Source organism: Colossoma macropomum, unplaced genomic scaffold (assembly GCF_904425465.1).
Source record: "Colossoma macropomum unplaced genomic scaffold, Colossoma_macropomum, whole genome shotgun sequence".
In the NCBI taxonomy this organism is placed as follows: Eukaryota; Metazoa; Chordata; class Actinopteri; order Characiformes; family Serrasalmidae; genus Colossoma; species Colossoma macropomum.
In genome coordinates, this window is record NW_023494791.1 from 15,617,904 (window position 1) to 15,630,392 (window position 12,489).

Sequence of the window (12,489 nt, forward strand, 5' to 3'; positions counted from 1 at the left end):
CACACACACACACACACACACACACACACATCTTCTAAGCCGCTTATGCTTCTGGGTTTGCTCTTTACAGTTTCTACATATTCATATGTCAAGAGGAGCTGTTACATGAAGTGATCCAGCCAAATAAAGAAATCCACTCTGGATTGCAATTGTATAGTGTTTTCCATGTGACACAAGGAGAACAAAGTTCATCTGAAATTCAACAACATTTAATCATCTCTTAAGAACAACAGCTGGCTGAGTGTATTCAGTCTCAGTGATCATTGGTAGTTAAAATAGCTATACAGTCTTGCTGTTAAACAGCTTTTGCAGTTTCTCTGCATATTTTGTAAAAGTACTCTATGCAAATTTTGTACGTCACTCTAGTAAGTGAACAAACTAAATTGTTACAGCTAAATGTAATCAGGCTGACAATTATATTACTAATTGAGAGATCTACCTACTACTTTGACTATTAATTAACTATTCAAGCTTTTTAGACAAGGTACACAGTAAAAATGACTTAACTGAGCATTAAGAAAGCATGCATATTCGACAAAAGTGCATTGAAAATATAACCAAGGGGGCCTTTAAATGAGGGGTCTCAGTGTCCATTCCTGGAGGGCCAGAATCCTGCACTGTTGGTGAGTTTCCTGCTCAAACACACCTGATTCAACTCATAATTTAAGACCCAGGTTTAGGATTGTGTAGGTTTGTGTTTTTGAGCAGGAAAATCGCCAAACTATGTAGGACTGTGGTCCTCCAGGACTTTGAGACCCGTTTTAAATAGACATAAATAAAAATATAAACAAATGCATAAAACAGCCTTGCCTCTTACTGTAAGAGGCGCCATTAGACATGCTCATTATGCACGAACGGCATATAAAAAATGTCAGCTAATCGCTGTCGATTTATTGAGAAGGCGAATTTTAATCGATTTTATTTCTTAATCGAGTGATCGAGTTTAATCGACTAAAATGTAACAGTAAATAGCTTTAATTGGTCTATTTAGGCATGTTCCAGATGAGAGGAAAGGATCAGAATGCGCGTTAAACGCATTTTTTTGCGCACTGGAGATCAAAGGGTCAGTTTACATCTGGGCTTCGGGCTCCTAAATATACCCGCGCTCTGCTCAGCTGGAGCTCCAGCGCCGCCCCGCCGTTTAGTCCGGCCAAATCAGAAGGAGGAGCCCATCGCAGCCCATCAGCGCGCTGCCCAGTGTGGAGTGTCTCTCCTTTCACAGTGTCTGTCCACCGCTCTAGCACTGCACTCACAGTCCACTCCAATGGCACAACTGATTCACACGGCAGCGCAGTAACAGCTTTGAGCCGAGCCCGACCTGCCCTCGTCTACCACTGAGACCCTCCATAAGAAGCATGCGTCTCCTGAATTCACTCTAAACCGCGCTGTTTGCTTCTCTCTTTCTTCCCCGATGTAAAAAAGGCTCGTTTGCCGACTTTAAAAGCACCTCGTGGACTACGCTGCTGGTCACTTTGATGTTTATGTTGAAGCCCACGCCGTTTGCTGTTGCTTCTCATGAGTGATCTGTAGGGAGGCTCGTGGGTGAGATCAGCTTGGCACAGGCAGCTTTTTTAGATGCCCCTCATGACGATGGAAGAAGATATGAAATGGAAAGGCTCGCGCCAGGCAGCCGGGGAGAGGACTTGCAGTGAGCATCCGTGCAGAAGGAGCTTTGGGACGAACCGCATGGACGTGTGCGCTGTGGCGGTCAGCACGGCGCTTTCTCTCGTGGCGTTTGGGATTTGCGTTTTGGTCTACCTGAGAACCTCGGAGCTGCAGTCCAGAGTGCTCAGCTTGGAGAAACAACGGGATCCCGAGCTTTCGGGCTGGATCTCTCTCGAGCAGGTGGAGCCCATTCTCTTAAGTCGTTTGGATCAGATGCTGGAAGAGGTGAGTGGACTTTGGTCTTCTGTGTGATGCTCTTCAAGTTAGTCTGCAAGTTCAGCCAGTGGTGGTACTTAAGGTGTTGCATGTTGAACGATAATAAAGTTGGTCCTCTTTTAACTACATTATAAACGAAACAGCTCAAGGCTCATTTTATCACAGATGGCTTCTTTAGATTCTCCTCTGTCTTAGATTCTGCAGCGTATTGTGCTACAAAAACTAAACAATTCTTACTGGTTGCTCAGTTTTCCTGCCATTACTTCAGCTATGCATCACTACAGACAAAAGCTTCCAAATGATGTTAAATCTGAAAGTGACCAAATTAGCAGTTTCTGATATTTGGGTGCACTTGCACATTTGATTTAGCAGAGTTTCATGACTTCAGATGATTTTCAGAATAAGCTGTGTGCTGTAGACTGTAGAATATCAACTATTTTGTGTTTACTCTTGAGGCAAAGCCCGTAAACCTTTCAGTTAAAGAATAATTGTACAGGAACAAGAATCAAACCTTTATTTTCCCGAGGAAATGTCTTTTGTCGCACCACCACTTTGGTACTTGTCTGTAAAAGCCTTCGCTGCCATAAGAAGGCACTGTCAAATGATTTAAAGGGCTGGTGTGAGGTCGAAGCCACCTGACAGCCTCCACAGCTATACTAACAAGATCCTCTCCCTGTCGAAGGGCCCTTTCTCGTTGTTTGTTAGTTTAGCTCTGTTTATGTGCTATTCACTTTCACCGGGCACAGCTGGACATGAAAGGATGCACTGAACCCATTCACTGAGAAACCTTTCAGGCAAATAGCTCAATTTGTTGGGCTTAAATGAGAAACCGTATCTAAACTGTTACTCTTTAGATGCCAAATCAAGACCTGATTTATTTTTTTCTGCTTTATACAAACCAAAAGAACCAACATGATGTGATAGCAAATGTTATGAGTGAATCATAATGGTATATTTATGTGTCACACATTGGATAATCTTAACTTTCTTAACATTTTGTACGTCACATGGTTTTGCTGTGAAAAAAGTGTCTCTCTAATTCGTAACCACTCAGAGATGTGATCAGCACTGACCTTCAACCTTTTTCTGTTGAGAATCCTGGTTATTTTACAATCAGTCTGTTTCTACTGTTTTTTGGTGTGCATCCCTTAAAGCACTTACTGCACATTCTCTTCGAGACTCCTGTTGTAGTGCAACGGAAAAATCCAAAAATCAGAACCTGTCAGGAGAATTTAAGAGAGGTGTAAGAAAGGAAAGTCAAATGTCCTCAGAGGCTTGATAATGCCTTCATACCCCAAATACTTTAGTGCACAGGCCATTATCTCACCTAAAAGCAGCCTGTTTCACATTTCTGATCAAGCTCTAAGTGCTCTCAGCAGGCACAACACTAGCCTTACACACAGGTCTGAGCCTGGGATGGTGGAGGTGGAGAAAAGTGAGATATACTGTCTCCTGTAGCCATGCTTTCCTCACTTTGGCCTCTAATGGTCTCTCACCCAGCAGTTTGTAAAGTATATTCCGGGCTGATGTGTTCTGAGCAGCCAAAATGCTTCATTTGGAATCTCTGCTCTTAGGTAGTAAAGCGCTGGGGACCACAGAGGACAGTTAGGGCGCAAGGCCTACAGTGTGCATTAGTGAAGCAAAGCAGACTGAAGAGATGCAGCCAGATTGTCTCATTGCTGCAGCAGGCCTGAAGTAAAGTGAGGTGTGAGTCACTCTGGGGCTGAGCTAGTGCTGAAAATGACTTCTTTCTCATTTACAGTCATTAGTCACTGGTACGTTGATTTGATTTAGTTTTGAAACATATTCACTCCTAAAATAAAGGTGCTGAAAAGGGTGATGCCAGATTTTTGTTCCTTAAAGAACTTTTCAGTGGGTGGTTTTTTGAAGAATCATTTTCCTAAATGAAAAGTGCGAGCGTGAAGAACTTATAATGTAAAAGTTCTATACCAATGACAGGTTTTTCTGAGAATCATACACTGTTAGAAATAAAGTTACAATGCAGGTAAATTTTTTGTTTATCAAGCTACAAACAATGTAAATGTACCCTCAAAGGTACAACTGTGTGTATCCTAAAATAAGTTTTTACCAGGTGAAAAGTACATATTTGTACCTTTTCATAACCTTTAAAAACAGGACAATACAGTAAAAACCTTTGAGACAAGACAGTATTTGTGGAGTCAGTACAACTTAGAAAATATAATTTCAATGGATTATGATACAATTATGCTCCCTGACTAAAAGTATTAAGATGTGCCCTTGAGGGTCCCACCCCAGTGACAAGGGGGACAGTCTCATACCTTTTTTTCTGAGAGTGCACATAAAAGGCTAAGAACCTTTTAGGAACCTTTATTTTTAAGTGTGTACACTCCTAGAAAAAAGTGTTCTATATGGTACCAAATTTTTTCTGTGACTTGTAATAGTAGTGGAATCCTTTTTAGTGCTACATAGAACAATTTTAAAGGATTCTTTAAAGAACAATATGCAGTAGTTTCCAATTGTAGAGAAGAACCATTTAACTATGTAAAGAACCATTTCTCCATTTAGATGGTTCTTTGAGTGCTCACAGTTCTAACCATTGCTTTTTCTGAAGAAATGCTTGACAAACCATTTTTAATAGGGTAGAGCTGTATTGAATACTCAGATTTAGCTTAAATCTGGACTTACTGTGCTTTCTGTAGTGAAACACCACTGACATTGCAATTTAGTCCAAGACTAGGCTTAATCAATGTCCACTAAAATGGATTATAGTTTTCTAGTGTGGTGATGCTAGTATTAGCTAACGTCTTCTTTCTACTTTGTTAGCTTACATTTAGTGTGACAATTTAAGATAAGACCCTCAGCTTTTTGTTAATCCAACCTTTGTATACCAGAGGCAGGGTGAGAGATGCAGTTTCCCTGGCAGCAAAGTCTGGAGGTCTTAGTAGTAATGAGACATTGGAATTGCATAACGTTTTGTCATCCTTTTAAAATAGAATGCTAAAACCAGATCAAAAACTGGGGTTCAGGTTACCATTAACGCTGGGAGGCGGCAAGGCGGAGAATGCCATCTCCCCCCCAACCCATCCCTGAAACACGCACAGAGCAGCTGCCCCATTAACATTACCACCACCTCACCATTCACACCACGGCACACACCAGCCATGACGAAAAGCACCACATCCCAGAACAAATTGGGTGTGATAATAATAATAATGATGATGATAATTTTTCTTTGTTCATTGTGCTTTAACTTCAACTCCTTGAGACGACCGGTGGTTCCAAAAAGCACTTCGTCATATTCTTCATAACCTTCATATTTCATAAGCTACATTCAAAAAGTGGGTGTCATATGAGAGCTGTAACTGTCTTCTTTCCAGTCAAATAGATGGGTAATGTAATTTTAAACCCTTATAATAGAAGAAGCTGAACTTTTTTGTCTACTGAAAGTTGACCCATTTTTCCACAAATCTGGGCTATAAACTATAAACAGTTCAGTGATCTGCTCTGTAAAAATTGTTTTTATGAAATAATGCAAAGAGCGTCTAAGATTTTTGCCTTTCAGCAGTAAATTGTAAGCATATAGCAATATGGGTTTGATCATAAAACACATGTTCTGTTAAATTGAGAGGAGCTTTTACAAAACAAAAAAGAATAAGTAAAATAAAAATTTATTTCATGCAGTTACTGAATAATTTGCCTTACGATTTGGTCATGTAAATTCAGATGGACAAACCAAAATATACCCTGGTGAATAAGAGGTTAAGGGCTGTCTCTGTACTTTATTACCTGTTCAATCTGGTAGCCTTCATAGATTAGCATAAGTACTTTCAATTTTAAAAGCTGCAGGTCTTCCTCAGTGCTTGCCATTTAAGTAAAACCTTATTGATACTGCTGTGTATTTATTCTCATATGAATCTTTCATTTGGTCTCAGTCTAGAGCTGAGATGCCGGAAAATGTGTGACATTATTCCACATTAATAGGTGATAAAGGTGTTTTGAAATGCCTAATGTGCAATAGTCCTTTGGAGAAATGGATTGAGCAGAGGGTGCACGCTTTTCCAATCATAATCTATTTTCCGAACCTTAGTGAACTTGCTCAGGAACGGTCTGTTGCTTAGTCCAGCTTTTACAGTACACTGTCATGACATTGTTCTTCTGCCCGTCCTTCTCTTATTAGTCTTCACTAGCTCTATTTCTGTTTTACAAGGCAACCCGACTGTACCCCGGCCAGCTTCAGTGTTGTGGAAAAATACGATAGCTTGTAGTGTCTGAAGCTGGTCTGCGTAAAGACTTTTGCAGCTGGGAAGAGGGGCTGCCAGTATCAACCAAATAAACCCCTGGAACGATTTGTGGTTAACACAAACCGGGGCAAGAGAAATATGTCCGATAGCACTCGGAGAATGATTTAGCACTAGAGTTTTAATATTAGATGATTAGACATGACTTCTACACCTTTACCACTGCACAGACACATGTACTGTGCTTTCTACAAACTTCGCAGTATGGCTGTTAATGTCAACAGCGAGTGAGTGTTGTGACTGGAGTGAGGTGACATTCAAGTCCTACCTATCTGTGTTAAATTATACACATCTCTGACAGGTTTAAGCTTTAAGCTAAATTATAATCGGTTATAATTTTATGGTGCAAGTAGTAATAAATTATTATTATTTCACAGTTATAATCTTGCATTGTAGTCAACAGCCAGCTTTTAGGAACATGGAGTGATATTTTTTGCACATTTGATAATTTTCTTTAGCAGCCAGTTCCTCACATTTCTGCTTTAAACCGCTAAAGAATCTTTGAAACCTCAGTTTGCATATTGTGTAATATATATATATATATATATATATATATATATATATATATATATATATTTTAAATAAACTAAATATATAAAATTTAAAATTTAAGATATATTTAAAATAATACATTTAAGTTTTAAAATATATAGAATATTTTAAAAATATAAAGGTTATCAAATGTTTTTCATTTTTTATTTATTTTTATTTTTATTTTTTATCTTATTCGGTGCTATTTTTTATGTGACTGTGGCAAATCCAAAGTTGATCTTTAAAACAACACCAACTGTCCTTAAGAGAGCTCCCATCTATTAGAAATAAAATGAAAAATAGACACGAAAGTGTTACCTAGTGTGTTGACTGATATTGTTAATAAAGTAACTAACAACACAGCTGCACCTGTCAGTGCACCCGGAGCACACGAACGTGCCTCTGCTAATAGCATGAATGGCTCCATGTGCTATGCGAGGGGAATGTATGGCGTGCCCCTGGTAAAGGTCGAAGCTCCAGCTCTATTGTTTATCTGTTCAGGCCGCCTGATGAGTTCTGCTATAACCAGGCTAAATTCAATAATGACATAGCTTTCTCTATGTCATTCTTTTATTCTCTTATATTATTAGCATTATATCAGTGTCATTCTTTTTTTTATTTTATTTTACAGACAATCAATCTCTTCATTATTCTTTTGCAGAAATTAGCGTCTCGTCTACCGAAGACTCGAGAGACTCGGGAAGCCCCCCACAGCTGTCTGTGCCCACCAGGTACGTCTGATATTACACCCAAATCCACCCATTCCTCTCTGAACCCAACCTACTGACTGTAACACACCTGTGTTCGTGTTGTGAATAGCGCATTGCTTGCCACAACTAATTATTCTGTTAAATTTGCTTTGTGGTTAAGCCTTTGACTGAGCCTGTTTGAGATTTCGCTTCACAAAATCCCTCTCCTGTTCTGGTCCTGCAGGTATATGTGAGGACAGCTATTGTTAGTTATGGATGTAGGATGGAGATTTGATCAGAGCCAGAGCCAGTTAGATTCCATTTCCCCTCTGTAATTTTAGAGGTAGTTAACAGTAAAAAAAAGTTTTTCTAGTTCATCCCACCACAAACCCGCAGGAGTGCACTTGTGCCCCCGGCCTGGCATCGCTATGGTGACAGGTGCAGTCATATTTCGGGTGCTGCTGGCAGTCATTGGCTTTCACTTGTGTCAGGTGGGTTATGATGCAAACCAGAGGAACGGGATGGCATCATCTGGGCATTCCAGAGCAGACTGAACCGTCAGGAAGATCTGTAGCTGGTGGATAACAAGTCAGTCTGGCTCAGCACAGTTATGTCTATTAGGGCTACATAGTATATCACAACAATGGCCTTTGCAATACTGATATTGCAGATGGCTGTAATGCGCAAATAAGCCTGCTAACAAGTCGGAATGTTTTCTGTGTGTTCTGTGAGCATCTTGATCAGTCTAAGTTCCACATTGAGTGTTCTTTTGGTGTTTTGATGAATGCATTTAAGGAATCAGTGTGGTCCACTCAAAAAATGCAAAACCAAATTGTAATATGTAGCAATTTGAGGAATCTTCTGAGGTGCAGTTTGGTCTTCAGCTCAACTCAACTCTGTGTTTTAAATGGCCTACGTCCTACATTTTTTAGGTATTTTATTTGTCCAGTTATGATGTTTGTTTGAGTTTATGTACCAAAAACAGTACAATTTATTTTTACATGCATTTTTTCAGCCCCAGTTTGTTACACATAATTTAACAGGCTGTTTTTGTTACTGCCACTCTAAGACTGATGTAAATGACCTCTGTTCTGATTGGTCGCCCTGAATTATGCCCTCTTTCAAAAAGCAGTGCTGAAACATTCTTTATGACTTCTATATGAATGACCGAGCTAAACCACTGTAAGCTGAAGTGGATGCATTTAAATGCTTCAGTTTTCTGACATCACAAAAACAGCTAATTTAAAGTAGGCTATAGTTTAGTTTCCGTATATGGACTTGAGAGTGGATAGTGCATTTTGAAACTTTTGCAATGTTTACATCGTACATCAAACACTTTTGTTTCCAAAAAGCAAAAAAAAATCTTGAAATGGGCCCTTTAACTTGTTTTAAAAGTAAGCAACCTGACTGTCTTAAAATTTAGATTTATTAAACTTCAAATAATAAGTTAACAGAATGTAACACACAGTTATTTGTCCTGTTAACTTACTATTAGACCTTCAGTGAGCTCAAACTTTAAAGACAAGATTACGTACTTGTTTAAGCTACAACAATGCAAGTTCTTTGAACAGTGTGCATCTGTTGCATGATGTGCTGTCTTTCCCATGTTAGTAAAGAGGCTCTACTTTTGCTTACTGTGGTAACTTTCCACAGTGTCACAGCCCTGTAGCTACGACACCTTGGTCTCTTGTTTCCACACCACAGACTCCAGGTGTGAGCCATTAAATGACTCGAGTGTGTGTGAGAGAGAGAGAGAAAGAGAGAGAGGGGAGACAGCACACACATCTGAGTGCTAATTGGCCCATCAGTAGTAGTCATCAGTGTGTTAACTGAGCGGACATCCCAGATGGTGTCTGTGTTTGTGTGTGTTTGTACTTTACTGCTTTTGCTGTGGGAGACATCCTGGTCTCACCGTGAACCCAGTTAAATACAAGGGGATGTCATTATCTTGGTTAAAAAAAAAATGACATGAGTTGTCCCCCCTTTCAATCCCCTTTGGGGTAACATTTTACTGTCACTTAAGGTATCTATTATGAGTATTCATTGTCATAAGTTTGCTGTATATATTTGGCTGTTGTTGATGACTAATACCATCATATTTAAAAAGACTCATTGTCAAGGCTGTTCAATCATAGTATAAAGTGAGATATGCATATAGATGTGAGATATAGTGAGATATAAGTTCTACCCTTCCGATTCTGCACTCCGCCAGTCTTCTGGGCCCATTTCCTTTTTAAATTTTTACACTTCTACCGCTGTATAACATTGAGCTTTACCACAAGTGTTTGGATACTGTAATACTGTATGAATATGGATGCATATGTAGCAGTGTCTTGCTTCCAGCTGCTTCCTGTCAATCATTTCTGCGGGCACAGTTCAGATAGCTCCCATTCCTTTGTTTATTTTGAGTGCAAAGGGAAGGCAGTAGTGGCCCCCGTCGGTGGCCCTCAGAAGCCCCTCATGGAACATTCACACACATGCAGACAGAAAACCATATTATATCCCAAAGCTGAATAACCCCACCAATGTGGTTATCTGCTATTTGTGGATTCACCACTCTCAGAGAGGTAGCTGTCAATCAATGAAAACAGAATATGAAAGCAGAAAAATCTGCAATTTTATCAGGTAATCTAACAGAAGTCTGTCAGAACAGTGCAGGAGAATCATCTATTTGCATAGTCATTATGTATTTCAGCACATTAATGAATTTCATTTTATATACCATTTATTGCATTAGCAGTTAGGTTTACAGAACTGTCCCTTGTTTAAAATCCCTTTTAACCCTTTTTCATTAACTGTGACATGCAGCCGATTTTATTTTTATGAAGACAAATGGAAATCTGAGCTAGCCTACATAGAGAAACATACCTTTTCTGCCTTGAGACACTTTAGATATCCATTTAGACACCTATTTTATTTATTTCACATTGATATGATTAATCCATCTGACGTTTATGTGCCGTTGGCTACTGTTTGGTCATCTAGAGTAGTTGGCACAATGTGAAAGATGTACTTCCCCTGTGTGTACTTATGCTCTCTGGTCTCAATGTGATGAGATGAAGAAGATTTAATGTATCACCTCAACTTACTTCACTCAGGCTGTCACATGTTAGCAGTTTAACTTTAGCTGTTCCATGGATTCCATAAATAGCCGCTTATAATTTGTCTAACTCTCTTGCTGACGTCTTTTATTTTTGATGTTTTTAAGAGTAGATTTGACAATAGTATTGCTCTTCCGCTGTAATTAAAATGTTGTATTATCTTATAATGCAGTGCTGAGCATGAATCCTCTTTGTAACATACCTTTGAGTCCTCTCACATTAATCAAGTGTCATGCATCAGGGTGGTTAGTAACTCTTATACCAGTTGAAAATGCCTGACATAACTGTTCCAAAACTGTGCTGTGACCTCAGTAGCTTTCTGAGCAGCAGATGAGTATGTGTAAACATAATTATTCAGCATTTGGCATCAGGGATAGTGTCCTAGACAGCAGGATGTGTGTCATAGCGCTGCTAAGGCTCACCTCTGTTGTTGCCTAAGCTATTTGGGAAAACAGAGATACTGATGTATACATATCAGATGTTCTGCAGAGTCAGTGATTTATTGATGCTGTGTATTGTGCTATTAGCCTGCATTACTACAGTGTTTGTGTCACCATGGAGATCAGCAACCTAGGTGAGAACAAATATTGGAGATGATAACAGCACAGCAATGGATATTCTTTGAGATTTCCCTGAGGGACAGAAGCACACAGCTATGTCAGAGAACAGGAAAACGTCCATGACAGCTAGATTGAGTCCAGGCCTGAGCCCCCTTGAGTTTTCTTGAATCCACACATTGTTTGCTGAGGGCCTGAATGGCACTTTCTTGGACATAGCGTCAGGAAAGAGGAGAAGAAGAAAAAGAGCGCTGCCCCTTCACCTCTATACACCATGCACCCCCATCATGCTCATTTCCGCCTCACCAAAAGAAATCAGACTCCCCTGAAGGATTTAGCTGCTTTGTGATTGAAATCAGACCACAGGCAAACATCGGCTGGCATTAGAGGTAATGCAGAGGGTCATGAGAGTTGGGCTAAAGGATCTATCTTTGGACGTGCGCGTCACCTGCACTAGTGTGACAACTCCTCTGGAGATCCAGGCTGGATATGAGCACTGCTGGCTGGTGGAAAGAGCGGGGCACAGTCTCATGTCTCTGGTCATCTGCGAGGATTAAGCGTGAGGGAAAAAGCGAGCAGGGACGGCAGGAAGGGCTAGAGGATAAAGGCCTCTAAAGCCGCACCTCCCCGCAGCAGGAAGTGAGCTTTGACAGTTTACCTGGCCAGCGGCCGAGGGAAGCCATATGTAGCGTGTGCGTAACCAGAGCTGGACTGTGGGGTCTCTGAGTACGGCATATTTTTCATAGCGACCCCCCGTGCACTAGCAACAACAAAGCACAGGACACAACACCGGACAGTACACAACAGCCACTGCCATCCACAGACTCACCTCAGTGATAGACTCCACTGACCTCACAACAAATTTTCTCGCCAAATTCTTTTAACTAAATTCATGTTACACGTAACAATTAAAGTCTAAAAAAATTGAGATTTAGCAGGAAAAGCTTTTTTCTATTCTTCCAGTGTTTTACTGGAAATTCACCACACTTACCTGGGTGTGCTGACCTCTTAAAGGGCCCTTATCAGTAAAAACTTTGCTGTTTTGAAATAAAACATATTATTTTCATTGAAATGAAATATAATATGAGGCATAATTCATTTTAATGTGACCATTGGCCAAACTCTCTTTATCCCTAAGAATTAAACAGGTTTTATTCTGTTTTTGTTTACTGTGTCTTTAAGACTGATATATGCTAATGTCTTTGTGCTGTTCTTTAATTAGTTTTGTGATGTCACAAAACCTGACGCATTTTCATATATACGCCTACTCAGCTTGCAGTGGTTTAGGTCTCTCATTCATGTTGAAGTTGTAAGGAGTGTTTCAGCTCTGACTGAGGTCATTTAGGTATATTAGTCTTAAAGGCACAGTAATAAAAGCAGTCTGAAGTGTAAGGGATAGAGATGTTATTAACGGACATATAAAAATCAATTTTGTCTGTTGTCGGTACAT

At 39.9% G+C, this 12,489-nt stretch overlaps 1 protein-coding gene across 18 annotated transcripts in view; it reads left to right on the forward strand.

Moving 5' to 3' along the window:
- Positions 1–1,211: 1,211 nt before the first annotated feature.
- The window catches only part of col13a1 (collagen, type XIII, alpha 1), a 101,435-nt gene continuing 90,157 nt past the window's right edge, over positions 1,212–12,489 (forward strand). For all 18 annotated transcript variants that reach the window (XM_036574087.1, XM_036574089.1, XM_036574090.1 and 15 more), the window contains exons 1-2: positions 1,212–1,890; positions 7,354–7,423. In XM_036574087.1, the coding sequence (XP_036429980.1) occupies positions 1,576–1,890; positions 7,354–7,423 (385 nt within the window). In that variant the 5' untranslated portion in view covers positions 1,212–1,575. The remainder of the gene's footprint in view (positions 1,891–7,353; positions 7,424–12,489) is intronic.